At 31.4% G+C, this 17894-nt stretch overlaps 1 protein-coding gene across 2 annotated transcripts in view; it reads right to left on the reverse strand.

Annotated features, from left to right (window-relative positions):
• Window positions 1-335: 335 nt before the first annotated feature.
• The window catches only part of LOC122850099 (pseudouridine-5'-phosphate glycosidase), a 76031-nt gene continuing 58472 nt past the window's right edge, over window positions 336-17894 (reverse strand). The window contains exons 7-8 of one of the 2 annotated variants that reach the window (XM_044149122.1): window positions 901-1148; window positions 336-816 (exon numbers count right to left, since the gene is read on the reverse strand). In XM_044149122.1, the coding sequence (XP_044005057.1) occupies window positions 514-816; window positions 901-1148 (551 nt within the window). In that variant the 3' untranslated portion in view covers window positions 336-513. Of the gene's footprint in view, window positions 817-900; window positions 1149-16315; window positions 16756-17894 lie in introns of those variants that run through there. The other variant, XM_044149130.1, reaches the window with a different exon arrangement.

The raw sequence follows: 17894 nt of genomic DNA on the forward strand, positions 1-17894 counted from the left end.
TCAGAAATTACTCGAAAACTAGGAAAGCAATAACTTTTGATAAAATTGTAGTAGAGACTTCGTATTAGGCTAAAACAACGCGTCTTCTGAAACTCCATTGCCCATTCTAAGAAAGAGCATTATGTGTTCAGTCACTTTTTTTTTTTTTAAAAAAAACTAAATTAAAAAAAAAAAAAATCGATTTTTTAAAATTTTTTATGAAAAATGTGATTCATAGATCAAAATTTTCTCGGAGAGGCGATAGATTTTTCGAGTACGCATGATATAAACTAATTTGTAAGCTACATTCTTCCCTTAGCTGAACTTGCCCACAGTAATTCAATTTATCAAGCATATTCATTACAAGAAAGCTGTAGAATTTATTTTTCCCATGTATGCGTTACGGATGTATCATAATTATAAATAAACAATATGCTTGAATTCAGTAATAAATGTTGACACTTTTGAATTTACGCGCCACAACATAGCGGTTCACAATACGATATGTTGCCAACTGTACAGAGTTTATCTTTTTCATCGCAAATTAATAAGCGTTTTAGGAACAGTTTCCAAAGACTCCAAGCAAATTCCAGCTGCTTTAAGTCCTAGATTGACACAAGATGCTTCGTCCATGCCTTTCATTATACCACTGATGACACCAGCTGCAAGGCAATCACCACAACCACTAACACTATATGTTCTTTTCGATTCTACACTGATTGTCGAAAGCGGAGAATAAATTCTACTTTGGACTTTGACATCATTTTCAATTAATGATATTTTGTTTTTTTCACCTCTGAGATAAAACAAATCTTCTCTCCAGGATTTTCGCACCACCTTAGTAATGTAAAAAAGCAAGAATCAATTCTAACCAGCATAATTTCCAAATATTTAGTATATTTTAAAATATTCGATACTTACCAAAAGACCGTTTGATCCTAATGTCGTCATAATAACCGGCACATATCTGCCCAATTTTTCGGAAATATCTTTGATGATGTCGATTTCTGAATTCTTTGATTCATCAATGCAACTTTTTATTGAAAAATATTCTCCTATAGTAAATAATTCTTTAATATTTGGTGAAATAAAATGAAGAACAGTTTGCCATTCGGAATGTGACTCGAAAATCTTGCAGGCTTTTTTCGCATCGGTTGGCTCGTACCATACTACAATAATAAGAAGAAAAGCTAATCAGGTTTTTACCTAAAGGTAAAAAAATTAATCAGGTGAAATGTACTCACAGAAAATTTAAATCAAATGGAGCACTTTTATCAAGTAAAATATACATTTTTTGAGGGTAAACTTTACCTGATTCATTTGTTATATATTATTTTAATTTTTTGCTAAAAAGTGAAGTGAATTTTATTTAAAAAAAGGTAAAAATTACTTACGAAAGTTGTAAGTTTAACATGATGATGTAGTTTATTCAGTTCACATTTTTTGTGGGTAGAATTAACCACACAAATCTATGAAAAAAATAAACTGAATGTATTTTATTTGATAAATAAATTTCATAAATTAAAATGTCTAAGGACAAGCAGTAGCTCAGGAAAATATGTAGTTAAGGAATTGATGTAGCCGCAAAGAAATTATGTGGTAACCTACATAAATTCCTGAGCTATTGCTCGTCCTTAGACATTTTAATTTACAAATATAAATTACATATGTTTTATTTGTTAAGAAAATAAATTTTGCCAATCGTTTTTTTATTTATTATGGCAAATATAGCTAAGGAAAAGATGAAACTCGTAAAATTTCGTTGAAATTTTAATGGAGTTCTAGGATATTTGCAAAAAAAAATTAAATTATTTTGGGAAAAAAATTTAGAAATTAATTCAGACTCCAACGCAATTTCACGAGTTTCATTCTTTCCTTAGCAATTTGCCAATAGTTTTTTCATTTATTATGGCAAATGTAGATAAGGAAATAATGAAACCTGTAGAATTGTGTTGAAATCTAAAATACTTACCAAAAAAAAAATAAAGAAACTATCGGCAAGTGGCTAAAGAAAAAATAAAACTCGTGAAATTCTGTTGATGTCCAAATTAATTCCTGAATTATTTGCCTAAAGTTTTTTGGTGATTAATTTATAGGACTCAACTTAGGTTTTTAACACAATTTCACTATTCATTATAAAAGAAAAAAACTGGAAATTACAAAAAATTTAAGTAACTTTTACTGATTTGTCTTGATAAATCCCTCAGTTCCAATTAAAAAAAACAATTTTTACCAATAATTTTTCTCCGTGATAAAGTCAACTAGAATAAAAATCTTCTTTTGTAAACTTGCGTTCGTGGTTAAGCCGATTAGAGCACAGTGTTAGGTAGAATTGGGTAGGGTCTAGGGTGTGAGGAATCGAGTCTTAGTCGTTGCCAGAATTGACAAAAAAAAAATCGAAAATATCATGTTCTGGTCTTAATTATAGATTTTGCTTTTATAACATCAAAAATTAGTAATTTTTACTTACTAAAACTGCCGCTACTAAATAAATTTTTGATTATAAAATGAATGATAACTTTTACATGTAAGTATAAATTCAATACTATTAATACTACTAATTAATAAATTGGTATTATAATTAATAATTCAAATAACATCGGTATTAATATTTAATATTAATAAATAATATCTAAATAATAAAAAAAAAAACTAAATCATGTTGTGTTATCTTTTTTGTGGAATACTTTTTTTGGCCTAGCGGGCGGGAATTGCTCGTTTGTCGCCCTAAATTTGTGGCGCGAAGCATATCTTTGTCGCCCTACACATTGCGGGCGACAAACGGGTGTTTCCCGCCCGCTCGGCCAAAAAATAGTATGATTGTCGCCCGCACAAAGCACACACACAGATGATCATACACAATATACTATTTTTTTTATAAAAAGCTGGCAAGAACTTTGATAAAAGTTCTTTTAGAAAATCATAACGGCTAATATGATGCTGTTAGAGCAAAACCATTTCACTGTGCTGGGTTTGGTCTTAAGGGATTACCTCGGCCAGTCACTAATAATGAGAATGCTTTGAAATTTTTACAGTAGATTCTTGAAATACTGATACATTTCATGTAATTTTTTGGTAATTGTTTGGAAGCTCGTCATTTTTTTATTAATTTTCAAAGTTGACAACTTTTAACATGGGCTCTTATGGAGAATACGATTTTTGTCAAAAAAAAGTCCATTAAAATACCGATATCTTTAATCGAAATAATGACATCGTGAAAAAAAAACTATTGGATTATAAAGTGAGACAAAACGAAACGTATGGAAAAAAAATTAAAGAGGTTTGGAGCTTAGTTTTTTTATAATTAATAATTAGAGTATGAAAAAATTCATCTAATCGAGCAGTATATATGACGTCTACTATATTCTAATGTACGCTTGGCAACACCGAATGGTGATCCGCCATGTTGTGGCGCGCAGGTTTAAAAACGCGAGTAATAAATCCCACATTGATATACACATACTGCCACAGCAGCTATATCATACACTAACACAACCGCACTCTCAGTACAACCAACTGTTTTTTTTTTTTGTTGTGTCTCACGATTTACACATTTTTTTAAACTATTGAATAAATGTTCAAAAAAATAAAAAGTTGATCAATTATATTTCAGGGATTAATAATATTAGGTTATTATACAATATTATTTCAACAAACTATTGTTTTATCAAAAATAAAAAATAAAAAATTCATCTTCTTGAGGTTGGCAGTGGCTCTCGGACCAATGTATTAAACATAGGCTTTATCCCCTCTCCTATACCCCAAAATTTGGCCGAGGTAATCCCTTAAGTATAACAATGGGAATAGCGGACTGGCAAAGTGGAGGGAGTGAACACGGTAAGGGAAACGATTGGAACGGACTCGGTTTTTTTTTCAGGAACGATCTCGAATGAACATACCCTGCCCTACGAAATTAATCCGGGTATTTCGTGAAACCGAGAACGAACTCGGCAATTGCCGGGTCGAAAATAATTAATATTTTTTTAGGGAATTTTAATTTCCTATTGTTTTCGCTTTTCATCTGCCCCCCCCCCTAACCATGGTAGACCCCCCCCCCGCCCCGAAAATTTTCTAAGTCCCTTAATCTAAATACGATAAATATGGGAAAATATCAGCAAATATAGAAGAAAAATTACTGAGTATAAAGAAAAAATTGCTGAATATGAAGAAAAATACGATACATATGGGAAAATATCAGTAAATGTAAAGAAAAATGTAGAAAAAAATAGAAAAATATCGAAGAAAAATCAGTGAATATAAAGAAAAAAACGATAAATATGGGAAATTATCAGTGAATATAAAGGAAAATATAGAAAAGTGACTGAATATAAAGAAAAAAACGATAAATAAGGGAACATATCAATTATGCCCCCGCCCCCCGAAAATTTTCTAAGTCCCTTAATTAATCTAAACACGATGAATATGGAAAATGAAGAGAAATATAGGAAAATAAAGAATATATAAACGAATAAACAAAAATATAGAAAAATCACTGAATATAAAGAAAAATACGATAATTATAGGAAAATATTAGGAAAATATCAGTAAACAAAAAAGAATAGTATAGCAAAATATCATGGAAAAATCATATTTTTCAACAAAAAGATTTTAAAAAAAATTATTAACATGATAAATTATTAAATATTCAATTTAAACAAAATATATACGATCACTGGAGGATTAGTGAGAAAAATTAATGAACAATACCCATCAATTAATAATAAAGAAATAATGATACCAGTAGAAGCTAATATAAAATTCGATGACGATGAGGAAAATGAAAATATACCAAACATTAATTTTGAGTTCAAAAAAATACAAGAAATTGTACATCTACCAATTAATTCATTTGCAGGCAAAATAATTTTAGCAAAAAAAAAAAAAAAAAGAAAACTATTCAATAGTAATGATGACATTATTTAGATATCATCGCAATCATAATAGCAATAAATAAAGTGGAATTTATATATGCAATGTCAGGACGGTTATTAAAATAAAGAACAATAACATTAGCAGACGACAGTGATTATGAAGTAAAATAAAATTTAAATGAAAAAAAGTTTGATTAAACTAAATACCCTAGCGGATGGCTCGACTCTCCAATGTAGCACTCAGTCGACAGCGATTTGACAGCCATTCGACAGCATATATAAAACGTAATTCACGAGCACCGGATACTCAAAATGAGTTGGAAAAATATGAAATAAATATGAGATTATAATGACAATAACTTAAACTGACTGAAACCTTGACTAGTATATGTATTTAATATCAAATAAGAGATTAAATTATACACGGTAGAGAGGTTAGATTGATATGATTCGCATTTCTACTGGAGTCAGAAAGCTGTCGAGCCTCAGACCATTCATCGGTAATTGACTCGGTCATTATTACCAAGATATTTTGTCACTAAATCGACAGGCTTTCGACACCGAATTGAGAGCTGTCTAATTTATTCATTTTTCATTGTTTTAAATTGTTTAAACAGTATAATGGACTTTATTAATGATAAATTTGCATTTTTTTTATAAAAAAATTAATAAAAAATATAAAAAAACTTGTAAAATTTAAAAAAAAAAAATTTTTTTTTTTATTTATAATTTTTAAATTAATTGTTAATAACAATTGCATGTAAAAAACATAATAAAACAGTATAATTAAGCATTTAGAGTATAAACAATTGCCAAAATAATTTTTTTTCAATTTTATATCACTACTTGCCGGTTGACTCTGTTTCGACACCGTTTCGATCGCGTTTCGACAGCATTTCGACAAGCTTTCGACACCGAATTGAGAGGTGCCTAATTTGCTCATTTTTTATTGTTTTAAATTGTTTAAACATTATAATGGACTTTATTTACGATAGATTAGTATTTTTCTATAAAAAAATAATAGAGAATATAAAAAAACTTGTAAAATTTAAAAAAAAAAATTTTTTTTTTTGTTTATAATTTTTAAATTAATTGTTAATAACAATTGCATGTAAAAAACATAATAAAACAGTGTAATTAAGTCACCTAACAAGTGACTTTAGGCACTCCCTGCACCCGTATTCAGAGGATGTCCTCATTAGGGCGTTTTTTTGCCGATGGCGCTTCAAAAACTTTTTGTCAGAGTTCTGTATGAATCGTATTCTATGACAAGAGAGCTCATTTTCATGCTGCCGAACTAGGGTTCTTATCAATATATATACCCGGGAAAAAAGTAGACGATCGTCAACGATCGTTGAAGATGTCAAATTTGTCCACATCTCTGTCGATCACTGTCGATCGACATCGATCGATATCGAACGCTGTCGATCAATGTCGATCGCTATCGATATACAAAAATCTTTAGAAAAATATACACATTATAACAATTATGAACTTCCTGAGTGGAAATTTAGTTAAGGTCCTGATCAGAACCGGATCAGGGAACCTGATTTCAAATCAGAACTGGATCAGGAATCCTGTTCAGGAACGGATCAGAATGTAACGCTCTTTTTTAGGATTCTGATCAGAACCGGATCAGGAAACCTGGCCAGATTGTAGGGTTAGAGCCAGGATACCTGAACAGGAATGGATCAGGATTCCTGACTAGAATATAACCAGGAATCCTGTTCAGGAACGGATCAGAATGTAACGCTTTTTTTTAGGATTCCGATCAGAATCGGATCAGGAAACCTGACCAGGATACCTGATCAGGAATGGAACAGGAATCCTGATCTGAAACGGATCAAGTAATTCTAAAAAAAAATTAATTTTTATTATTTGATGTTTTGTAAATCGGCTAACTAATTTACTATAACAATGTTAATGATGAAACAGGTTGAATGATAAGATTTTATATACCTAACATAACTTAAATTACCTAACCACTAGCGGGACGCGAACTCGGATCATTCAGATTACAACTACGGGCCTTAACACGCGCGGCCATGCCGTCTATCGATGATCGGATGTGATTTTTTGCTTTCATAAATTACATCAGCTAAAAAAAACTTAAATTAGAATTTGCGACGTAAATTTGACGTAAAAATAAATTATAACAATTTGTTAAATTGTCCCTTGTCATTTTGTTTTAGAATTAAAATTAAAATTAAATCCAAAAAATATTTTTCCTGATAATATTCTGGTCAGAATCTGTTCAGGAAACCTTATTCAGGATACGTTCAGGTTTCCTGTTCCTTTCCTGAACAGGAAAACTGAATAAAAAAAATTAATTTATTTGATAAATTTTTCCTGATAGTATCCTGGTCAGAATCTGTTCAGGAAACCTTATTCAGGATACGTTTAGGTTTCCTGTTCCTTTCCTGAACAGGAAAACTGAATAAAAAAAATTAAATTATTTGATAAATTTTTCCTGATAATATCCTGGTCAGAATCTGTTCAGGAAACCTTATTCAGGATATACGTTCAGGTTTCCTGTTCCTTTCCTGAACAGGAAAACTGAATAAAAAAAATTAATTTATTTGATAAATTTTTCCTGATAATATCCTGGTCAGAATCTGTTCAGGAAACCTTATTCAGGATACGTCAAGGTTTCCTGTTCTTTTCCTGAACAGGATTGGATAAGGTTACCTGACTTAAGGAAATCGTAAGGTGTCCTGACCAGGTTCGGGTCAGGAATGAGTCAGGTTCCCTGAATAAGGAATCCTGATCCGTTACTGATCAGGGTTTGAGATCAAATAGGGCATCCTGAAAATTTTTCCACTCGGGTTATGCCGGACAATTTATCAAAACCATAACATACTCAGGAATATTTTTTTTTTTTTTTTATTCTTTAAGTTACAAAGATATTTTAAGGTACATAATTTTTTTTATTAGATTTTATTATAACAAACCAGTTGTCTTTTTTTTTTTTTTTTTTAATTGAACTAAACTTCATAAGCAACTTTGAATATAAAATCTCTTGAAATGGTATGAAAATCACATACTGTTTGCACTGGCATAAATCCCAGAGCATTAAAGCTCATGAACGGGTAATGTCAAAAATACTCTGGCAGTTGAAAACTGAATATTCCAAAAAATGAAAATATTGAAAACACGAAAAAAAAAAAAAAAGACAACTGGTTTGTTATAATAAAATCTAATAAAAAAAATTATGTACCTTAAAATATCTTTGTAACTTAAAGAATAAAAAAAAAAAAAAAAAATATTCCTGAGTATGTTATGGTTTTGATAAATTGTCCGGCATAAGTTAATAATTGTTATAATGTGTATATTTTTCTAAAGATTTTTGTATATCGATAGCGATCGACATTGATCGACAGCGTTCGATATCGATCGACGGTGATCGACGGTGATCGACGGCGATCGACAGAGATGTGGACAAATTTGACATCTTCAACGATCGACGGTGAACGATCGCTGACGATCGTTGACGATCGTCTACTTTTTTCCCGGGATATATATTAAACCGTTTCAAAAAAAAAAAAAAAAAAATTTTTTTTTCTCTCCCACCCCCTAAAATCTTAGTATTCAACAAGACAAACAATCTACTATTTTTAATTTTTTTTTTTTTTTTTTTTTTAATGTCGCTCATCGACTTTGAATATTTTCCATTTAAAATACATGTAAGCAGAGTGTTCATTTTATACTTTTGTTCATAACTTCATCAATTTTCAAGCTAGAGACTCGGAAATACGACCATTCGAAAGCGTAAAAAAAAAGCTTTAAAATACATATTGAAAAAAAAATTTTCAATCAACTGTTTCGCGGCTAGAAAACTTTGTAAACGTTTATTTCTAAAAAAACGATAATTTATTTATTCGAAGACCTCTGAGCATTCATTAAAAAATAAAAATTCGGCATATAAGATATATTGTCTAAAGCTTTTTAATACAGCTTTCTAAATAATCATCTTGAATTTAAATATATTGATTAAAAAAATTAAAAATAGTAGATTGTTCGTCTTGTTGAATACTAAGATTTTAGGGGGTGGGAGAGAAAAAAAAATTGGCTTGCGGCCTGCAGCGCCATGTCTCAATCCTCGGGAATCAGAAAACACCGTAAATGAAAAAGTCCTTCTGACATAATATTGCGATTCCATCTATTGTGAGCTAGAACAAGTTGCCGCCGTAATGTTTTAGCCGACTAGCGGATCTTTCCAAATTCTGAAGTGTAAGCTTCGTAAATGAACTTTTCTTAAGTTGGGCCGAACTCTTAAAAATAGAAATTATTAATTAACGTATATAATTATCATTCATAAATTAGATTAGGACGAATTTAAAGATTTCGAATATTGTTGTTTGCATTATATTGAAAATGATAAACATTTTTTTGCCGTTTACTGAATTCTACTAAAAAAAAATTATGTTTCATGTGAGTTGATAATATTTACTAAAAATATTATTAGATAAAAGTATAATTTTTTTTTGTTCATATATTTGGAAAATATATGATATTATCACACTAAACTTTTGATTCTCTTAATACGAGTTGGTGATAAAAGCGAATTTTATTCTACAACTTTTTATCATTTTAATAAATATTGATGAAGAATTAAATGCCACTTTTTAAACGATAATAAAATAGAATTCTGAATTTGCACTTAACAACCAAATAGTTATGTGTCCGCAAATATTGTTTCAATAAAATTAATATTCTATTTCTACACCAATTTTCGAAAATAGGAAGCTGTTATTTTTGTGCACAATCAAAAAAAGTTAATCCGAATAAACAATTCTATAAAAATGCTATGGAACTTTTTAAGCATCGTATAATTGTACCTTAGGCCTATTGTATTGTTACACCAATTTTATAGCCATACGACACTGAAAATCATCTCTCACCCTGAGTCGTTAAAGTTTTCAATCTTAAGAATAAACAATAGTCAAAAGTGAAAATAATATAATCAGATTATTGACCGCTTGTGTGCATGCAACGTTAATACAAATATGTACATAATGGTTTTTCATTAAACGGTTCTCTACAAAATCCAAAGTGTGAAAATCCTGATTCATCCGCCGTATGATTTATCACCCAAAAAATACCGTCGATGAGGCAGAAATTTTAGGCGTACAGTTTTTCTACGATTATTATTATTATTATTATTATTGTTGTTGTTGTTATTATTATTATACATAGCCTTAAATTGTAAATAAAAAATTTTTTATGTTATAAATAATAACAAACATAAATTTTAAATAAATGTGAATGGTGTCGCCATCTTGTGCCAAAAGAGTTAGTAAAACAGGGCCCTATTTATCGATTAATTTTGCGGATGAATCAGGATTTCTAGTATTTCGTTTTAATAACAAATGCAAATCTGAGCATTGTAAAAATCTAGTGTTACATAATTATGATGGAATCATCACTAGAGTTTTATTAAATTTCAGAAACTCTATAATGGTTAATATATTCGAACGGAGAAAATACATTGCGAAAAATATAGAACAAATGAATATATGATTAGACAATAAAGATACAACTTCAGAAAGCTATTGAGCGGCTTAGCTGATTGAATCTGAAAACAGAAAGAGGTTGTAAAATAATATACATAGATTATTATTCGGCTATATCAATCAAACGGACAATAACTTTAATATAGAAAAGTAGAATTAGCTATATATACATTTGAATAAAATCGTTTTTGGCTCATTCGTACTAGCGGAATTTGATAATAAGAGTACTCTATGTATATGGATGAACCAATTTTTTTACGATAGATTTTACCGTTGATTATTTGTTGTCTGTAATCTATTTCTACATATAAATATAAGACGGATTATTTTTCAGACGATGAATAGACACAAACTCATAGACACAAACTCGTAAAAAATTACTAGTGATTTTTATCGTATTCGGTATAATTATTGAATATTATTTTTCGTTAAAAGGTGACTCATATATTATGATAAATATCGTAATAACATGAATTTAAAAAATTAAAAAATTAAAATATGCTAATTAATAGAAATACATAGTGTCATAAATTTATTATTACAAAATACGAGAAAATAAAAAAAAATATATCATCGAAAATTATAACTCTTAAACATAATAAATATATCTTATTTATCATTCATCTTGTGGCATAACATTATATCGGATAAAAGCAAAATAGTTTAATATGTAATTAGGAAAAGTTGATTTACGTAAAGTATTCAAGTCGGACATAGTGCCAACTGGATATTTACCAACATTCAATATCCCTATTACGGACTAAATGAGCTGAAAGAGACTTTATTTTTTGGATGTTCACCCTGAACGGTGTAACCGAAACTAGCGCTCCGGGCCGCAAGCCAAAAAATTTTTTTTTTTTTTTTTTAAACGGTCTAATATATATATATTGATAAAAACCCTAGTTCGGCAGCATGGAAATGAGCTCTCTTGTCATAGAATACGATTCATACAGAACTCTGACAAAAAGTTTTTGAAGCGCCGCCATCGGAAAAAAAAGCCCTAATGGGAACATCCTCAGGGGTACGTTCAAAAACCTCCGTTCGGTTCGGTATATCAAGATGGCGGCGATTCTACCCAGCCAAGAAGACTAGAAATACAGGAGGACTTACTCCCTATCTCGCCTGTATATAAAAACCGTTCCGCTATGTGATCGCCGCATAATTGAGGGGCGCTAGTAGTACCACGGTAACGTGCGCGACTTGTATCGCTTTTTTTTTACAATGCGCACAATACAAACATACTCTGACAAACACTAATGGAGCATTATACACATGATGTTTGTCAGAGTATGTTTTTATTGTGCGCATTGTAAAAGCTAGTACGTTACATTATACTACTAGCGCCCTCAATTATGCGGCGATAACAGCAATCAATCAGGGGCAAATTTTTACAATTTAGGGCTATTTTTTGCCGCTGATGGCGCTTGTAAAATTTTTTTTATATAGATTTTATATACAAAAACTTCACAAGCGCCGCTAGTGGAGGAAAAAAGCCCTAAATTGTAATGCCCTGTGAATTGGACTGCAGAACGGTTTTTTGAGGCAAGTTCGTCCTCCAGCACCCGTATTCAGAGGATGTTCTCATTAGGGCGTTTTTTTCCGATGGTGGCGTTTGTGAAGCCTTTCTATATGAAATCTATATAAAAAAAATTTTGTCAAGCGCCATCAGCGGAAAAAAAAAGCCCTAATGAGAACAATTTTGCCCCGTGAATACGGGTGCTGTATTTCTAGTCTTCTTGTACCCGGCAGTCCAATTCACAGGGCATTACAATTTAAGGCTTTTTTTCACCACTCACGGCGCTTGTGAAGCTTTTGTATGTAAAATATATATAAAAAAAATCTTTACAAGCGCCATTAGCGGCAAAAAAAAGCCCTAAATTGTAAAAAATTTGCCCTGTGAATTGGACTGCAGCAATTAAGATAGGTACAAAAGTCCGCCATCTTGATGTACCGAACAGAACGAGGGTTTTGGAACGTACCCCAGAGGATGTTCTTATTAGGGCTTTTTTTTGCCACTGATGGCGCTTATAAATTTTATTTTATATAGATTTTACATATAAAAGCTCCACAAGCGCCACCGGTGGATTAAAAAAGCCCTAAATTGTAATGCCCTGTGAATACGGGTGCTGCACACGTAGTCACGGGGCAAAATTCTTCTCATTAAGGCTTTTTTTTTCCGCTGTTGGCGCTTGACAAAATTTTTTTTATATAGATTTCACATAGAAAAGCTTCAGAAGCGCCACCATCGGAAAAAAAAAGCCCTAATGAGAACATCCTCTGAATACGGGTGCAGGGGCGGTTTTGTAATCTACAGTTAAGTCAACATGGTATAGTATAGGGAAGCGAAACGTTTGACTATACCAAAAAACTGTAACTGCGGATTACAAAACCGGCCCTAGGGTGCATTCCTTTAATAAAAAATTTTTTTTCGTATTGCAATTTCGCCCTGTAATACCGGCCAAAATTTTATAGGAAAAAGCTGTTTCTTGTAGTGGCAGTACTGGCACATGACATTATTTTTTTTGGCTTCCAATTATTAGATGGATTACTGTTCAATGTTTATATCAAACTGAAATAAATAGAAAATTGACTTGTTGTGATTGTTTGTTATTGTCACATAGCTCGTACCACACATTATCGTAAACTGTAAAGCCTGGAATATTGCATAGAGAAATTTATCACTTTTGTCGTTGTTTCTGTTTCTAGTTTTTAGACGGTATTACAGGGCGAAATTGCAAAACGAAAAAAAATTTTTTATTAAAGGAATGCACCCCTAAACGAGCCACTTTTGGATGTGTACGCTTTTTATGTGTTCACTTTTGGCTGTGTTCACTTTTGAAAACCGAAAAAGGGACACCCCCACCGAGCGTATGCAAGGAAGCGCTATGGTTGCGCGGGCATTTGAAGAAACTTAAGCAACTAAAGACATGTGGCCACTAGCATAGTTTTTCGACCAAGTTCTATGCCATCGCACTTGTGTCACTATATCTCACTCAAAATTTACTAGAAAATGGCCGCTGAGGACTATGTTGAAAAAGCATAGAACCGCTAACTTTACACTAGTTTTTTTTGATACAGCCAACATTCAAACAATACAACAACAATGCTTAGCATTGTTAATAAATTTGTTTATATTTACACATCTATAGTACATATATATAATGATTGACTGTCAATATATCAAATTGTCAACAAATAAGAAAGGTTATATTTTTATTTATCTTTTATGTGTTTGTAAGCAAGTTGGTACAGCTGAAACAATTTCAAAAAACGATTAAAACGCTGCCTTATAGCCGTTATATGTGAACTTTTTCTTCCATAGTGCTATGGCGTAAAACTTGGTCGAAAAACTATGCTAGTGGCCACAACCCTTAAAATTTACCAACGCATTGTGTTTACTTCGTTAAGGCATGTCCAACGCCGCACCCGTATTCAGAGGATGTTCTCATTAGGGCGTCTTTTTTCCGATGGTGGCGTTTGTGAAGCTTTTCTATATGAAATCCAATGAAATCTGCACCCGTATTCAGAGGATGTTCTCATTAGGGCGTTTTTTTTCCGATGGTGGCGCTTGTGAAGCTTTTCTATGTAAAATCTATATAAAAAGTTCACAAGCGCCGCCATCGGAAAAAAAAGTCCTAATGAGAACATCCTCTGAATACGGGTGCTGATGAAATCTATATGAAAAAAATTTTGTCAAGTGCCATCAGCGGAAAAAAAAGCCCTTTAACGAGAACAATTTTGCCCCGTGAATACGGGTGCAGGTTTTAGAGTGTTGTGGACACTGAAATATAATAAATATAAGCTGTGTTCGATGGTCGTCTCGGCTCAGTTCCGTCTCACTTACGGCTCACTTATGGCGCTAGCGACGTACGGTTGTTTGAAGAACTACAAAGGCACAAAATCTCAATACAGGTGCTTATCTATATCATCACTGTATTAATGCCCCAATAAATATTGTTTAATGCCCCAATAAATATTGTTTATTTACAGTGATGATATAGATAGGCACCTGTATTGAGATTTTGTGCCTTTGTAGTTCTTCAAACAACCGTACGTCGCTAGCGCCAAAGTGGCCAGAACTGAACGAGAGACGATATCAAGCTAATAACTTCGTGTCGCCGAGAGAGAAACTCAATGGTTGGTATGTTGTTCTTGTCGGTACAGTCATGTCAACTATAATTGGTTGAGACTACTGAAATATAATGTAACTTTTATACCGTGTGTTGTACTAGTTTGATTTGACGTTGACTGTACAAGATTTAATGTGCGCATGCGTGAGTGAGAGGGCATCCCAACCAATATATTGGTATCTCTAGCGACACTCCGTGCATTGGATAAGCATAGGAGTTCACCTTCCAGTTTTATTATATTTCAGTGGTTGTGGAGAGGAGAATGTCCTATCTGATTTACATTACAAGAAATGCACTGCCAACCCCAAAAAAAAAATTTTTTTTTTTTTAAATCGATCATAACACTTAATTTTTACCATATTTGACCTTATTTCATAATAAAAAAATGTTTATTGTCTTATTACGTAAGTGGGACGCTTCGCGTTACCTACGTATTGAATTTGTCTAAGAAAAAAAAAAAAGTGTCGTAGCTCCTTAGCCAATAGACCTAAAGACTTCATATTATGATCAAAAGAAGCGTATTTTTAATACCTACAATTCGTATAGATTCGTTTTTTTGAAAAGTAATTATTAAAGCAGTAAATGCTAGAAATATCAAATTTGTCATTTTGTCTTTTTTTTAAAAAAATTAATAACTCTTAAGGTTGAATGTAAAAACGAATTCCCTCTACTCGATTTTGCTAATTTTTTTTTTAATCGCTAGCTAAAACTTTTGTCTATTTTATAGAATTTTTTTCAAATTTTTCGACCGTGAAATAAACTTGACCGATTTAACACGGCCGTAAACGGAAAAACCCACGTTTTGATCTGTATCTAAAAACCCCTCTACTCGAAATTACTAAATTTGATTTAGATTTGTAGTTTTTTTAATTACGAAAATTTAAAAAAAAAAATCATCAATTTCGACCGTGTTTTTTAGAAGATATTCAATCGCAAATGATTAATTAAGTCCGAGATTTACTTCACTTTACTGCTGCAGTCGTAGTTGTGTGTGTTCGTGTAGGCCGGGTACACTCATACTACTACAGAAGTGATAGTAGCGGACACAGATTTTAGGCATAGAGGGCACCAATTTATTTTAAAAAGGCATGGGCTGGGGCGAGCCCCTTTGGCACAAAAAAGTTATTCGACGATGGGACTTACATTCAACCTTAAACTATCCATCCGATTAACTTCCACCGACTAATTTAAAGTTTCATTTCATTTTTATCTACAATTTGCCGCAAATATGAACGCGATATTTTAAAAATTGACAAAGATATTGATGATTAATTACAAAATTTTATTTTCGGAGTCACGGAACTGATTAACATTGGAATCTGTCAAAATTATATTGAGGCAGATTAGTCGCACGAAGTTGGCAGCCCTGCTCAGTAAAACGCACTCACACAGATGAACATATGTTTATAATAATATTCCGTAGTAAATAAAACGACATAACCTATGAGCAATATGACATTTATTTAAAAAAAAAAAAAAAAATGAACCAATTAATAATTGCACATGACCCACCGGAGTATTGAAAATTTTAATTTTCGTCACAAGTGATTTTTTTTTCATTTAAATTTATTTATCCAAAATATCATTTACTATAAATTAAAAATTATGTTGAAATTTAATGTTGGCCAACTTGAATATAGAGTGAGACTGGCAGAAGAAATCACGACAATTGATTGTGTCTCTGTGACCACACATGCAAACTTCTTCTGTCAGTTTTACTCTATGTTTAAACTATGCCGACAATAATATGTCAAAGTTCCTAATTTTCGCGTCTATTTTTATTTATTAAAAAAAACCCACCGACAAAACTTTTTTCATATACGGCTCAAAATTTTTGTCTTTTTTCATTTTATAATATATCAGTTTTTCAAAATAGTCTCTGTATTTTTTCATATAGTTTCTAACCAGGTTTGTGTGAAGTGTACTCGGCTGGCCATAAGAGCCTATGTATAACCTCCTTGAAAAATGTTAACTTTATTAATTAATTTAAAAAAAACCACCGACAAAAAAATTATAAAAAAATTAGAGATTGTGTATTATTACATAAATAATCTACTGTCAAAATTTCAAAAACTTCTCTGTATTTCCGTTTCGCGTTGGACATGCCTTAATTTCAAGCGGTGTCTCCACGTATAGAAATCTCATGCAAGTTCTTGCACAAAAAAATGGAACATGTACCATTGGCTGCAATTAGGGTTACCATATCTCGAAAAAGCCAAATCAGGACATTTTCCTCCCACTCCAAAATTTTACCCCCTCCACCTATAAATTTATGTTTCAAGTAGATAATCATAACAATTCATTTATTTTGATTATATGTTACTTATTCATTTGTTTTCTTTTAATTATTCAATAATTATTCATCAAAATTACACAAACGATAGAAAAATTTTTTACAGTAGTTAATTTTTTTGTCTAAATTAATCCATCAAAAATTAATTGGTAAGCGAAATCCTTTCGTTAGGCTTTTTTGTTATAGCTTTTAAGTTGTTAAATTGATAATTATTTAAACAAACTGAAAGCTATGAGAAAAATGGCTAAGGAAGTAAGTTGCTTACCAATTAATTTTTGAAGAATTACTTTGGCTAAAGAAAATAATTAGCGAGCTACATCCTTTTCTTAGCAACTTGACAATATAGCTTTTTATTTATTCAAACAAATTGAAAGCTATAGGAAAAATGGCTAAGAAATAGATGTTGCTTACCAATTGATTGTCAATAGGATTTCGACGTAATTGAGACTTCCAGAGATATTTACAGAGTAATCTCCAGACTATTTTCATAATATCTCCGGATTTTTTCCGGAATTTTCGCTTAAAAAAGACCAACAAAAAAAAATAGAAAAATTAATAAAAGAACCAGAAATAAGAGTTTACATCCGAAATATAAAAACCGAATTTTCTTCCAAGATAATCCGGAGAAAATCCGAATAAATTCCGGATTAATATCTCCGGTAGTCTCAATTGTGAATTGCGTAGAAAATTCTGAGAAATCCGGAAAAAATCCGGATAAATTATTTCTACCAGGGAAATTGAAAGCTATAGAAAAAATGGCTAAGGAAAGGATGTTGCTTACCAATTAATTTTTGAAGAATCAATTTAGCTAAAAAATTTAACTGGCAAGCCACATTCTTTCTTTAGCCATTTGTTAATAGCTTTTTATTTATTTAAACAAATTATAAGCTGTAAAAAAAATGGCTAAGGGAAGGATGTGGCTTACTTATTCATTTTTAAAAAATTAATTTAGCTAAAGAAATTAAGTGGCAAGCCACAAAATTTACAAAAATAAAAGAAGGGTTGCCTACGCTATAGAAATTTTGCATCGGGCCCTCTATACTCGATAGGACGAGGTACATATTCTGCACGCCATTTTAATTTCAATAATTAGAGGTATTCAAGAGTC

This window comes from Aphidius gifuensis, linkage group LG1, assembly GCF_014905175.1.
Source record: "Aphidius gifuensis isolate YNYX2018 linkage group LG1, ASM1490517v1, whole genome shotgun sequence".
NCBI classification, from domain to species: domain Eukaryota; kingdom Metazoa; phylum Arthropoda; class Insecta; order Hymenoptera; family Braconidae; genus Aphidius; species Aphidius gifuensis.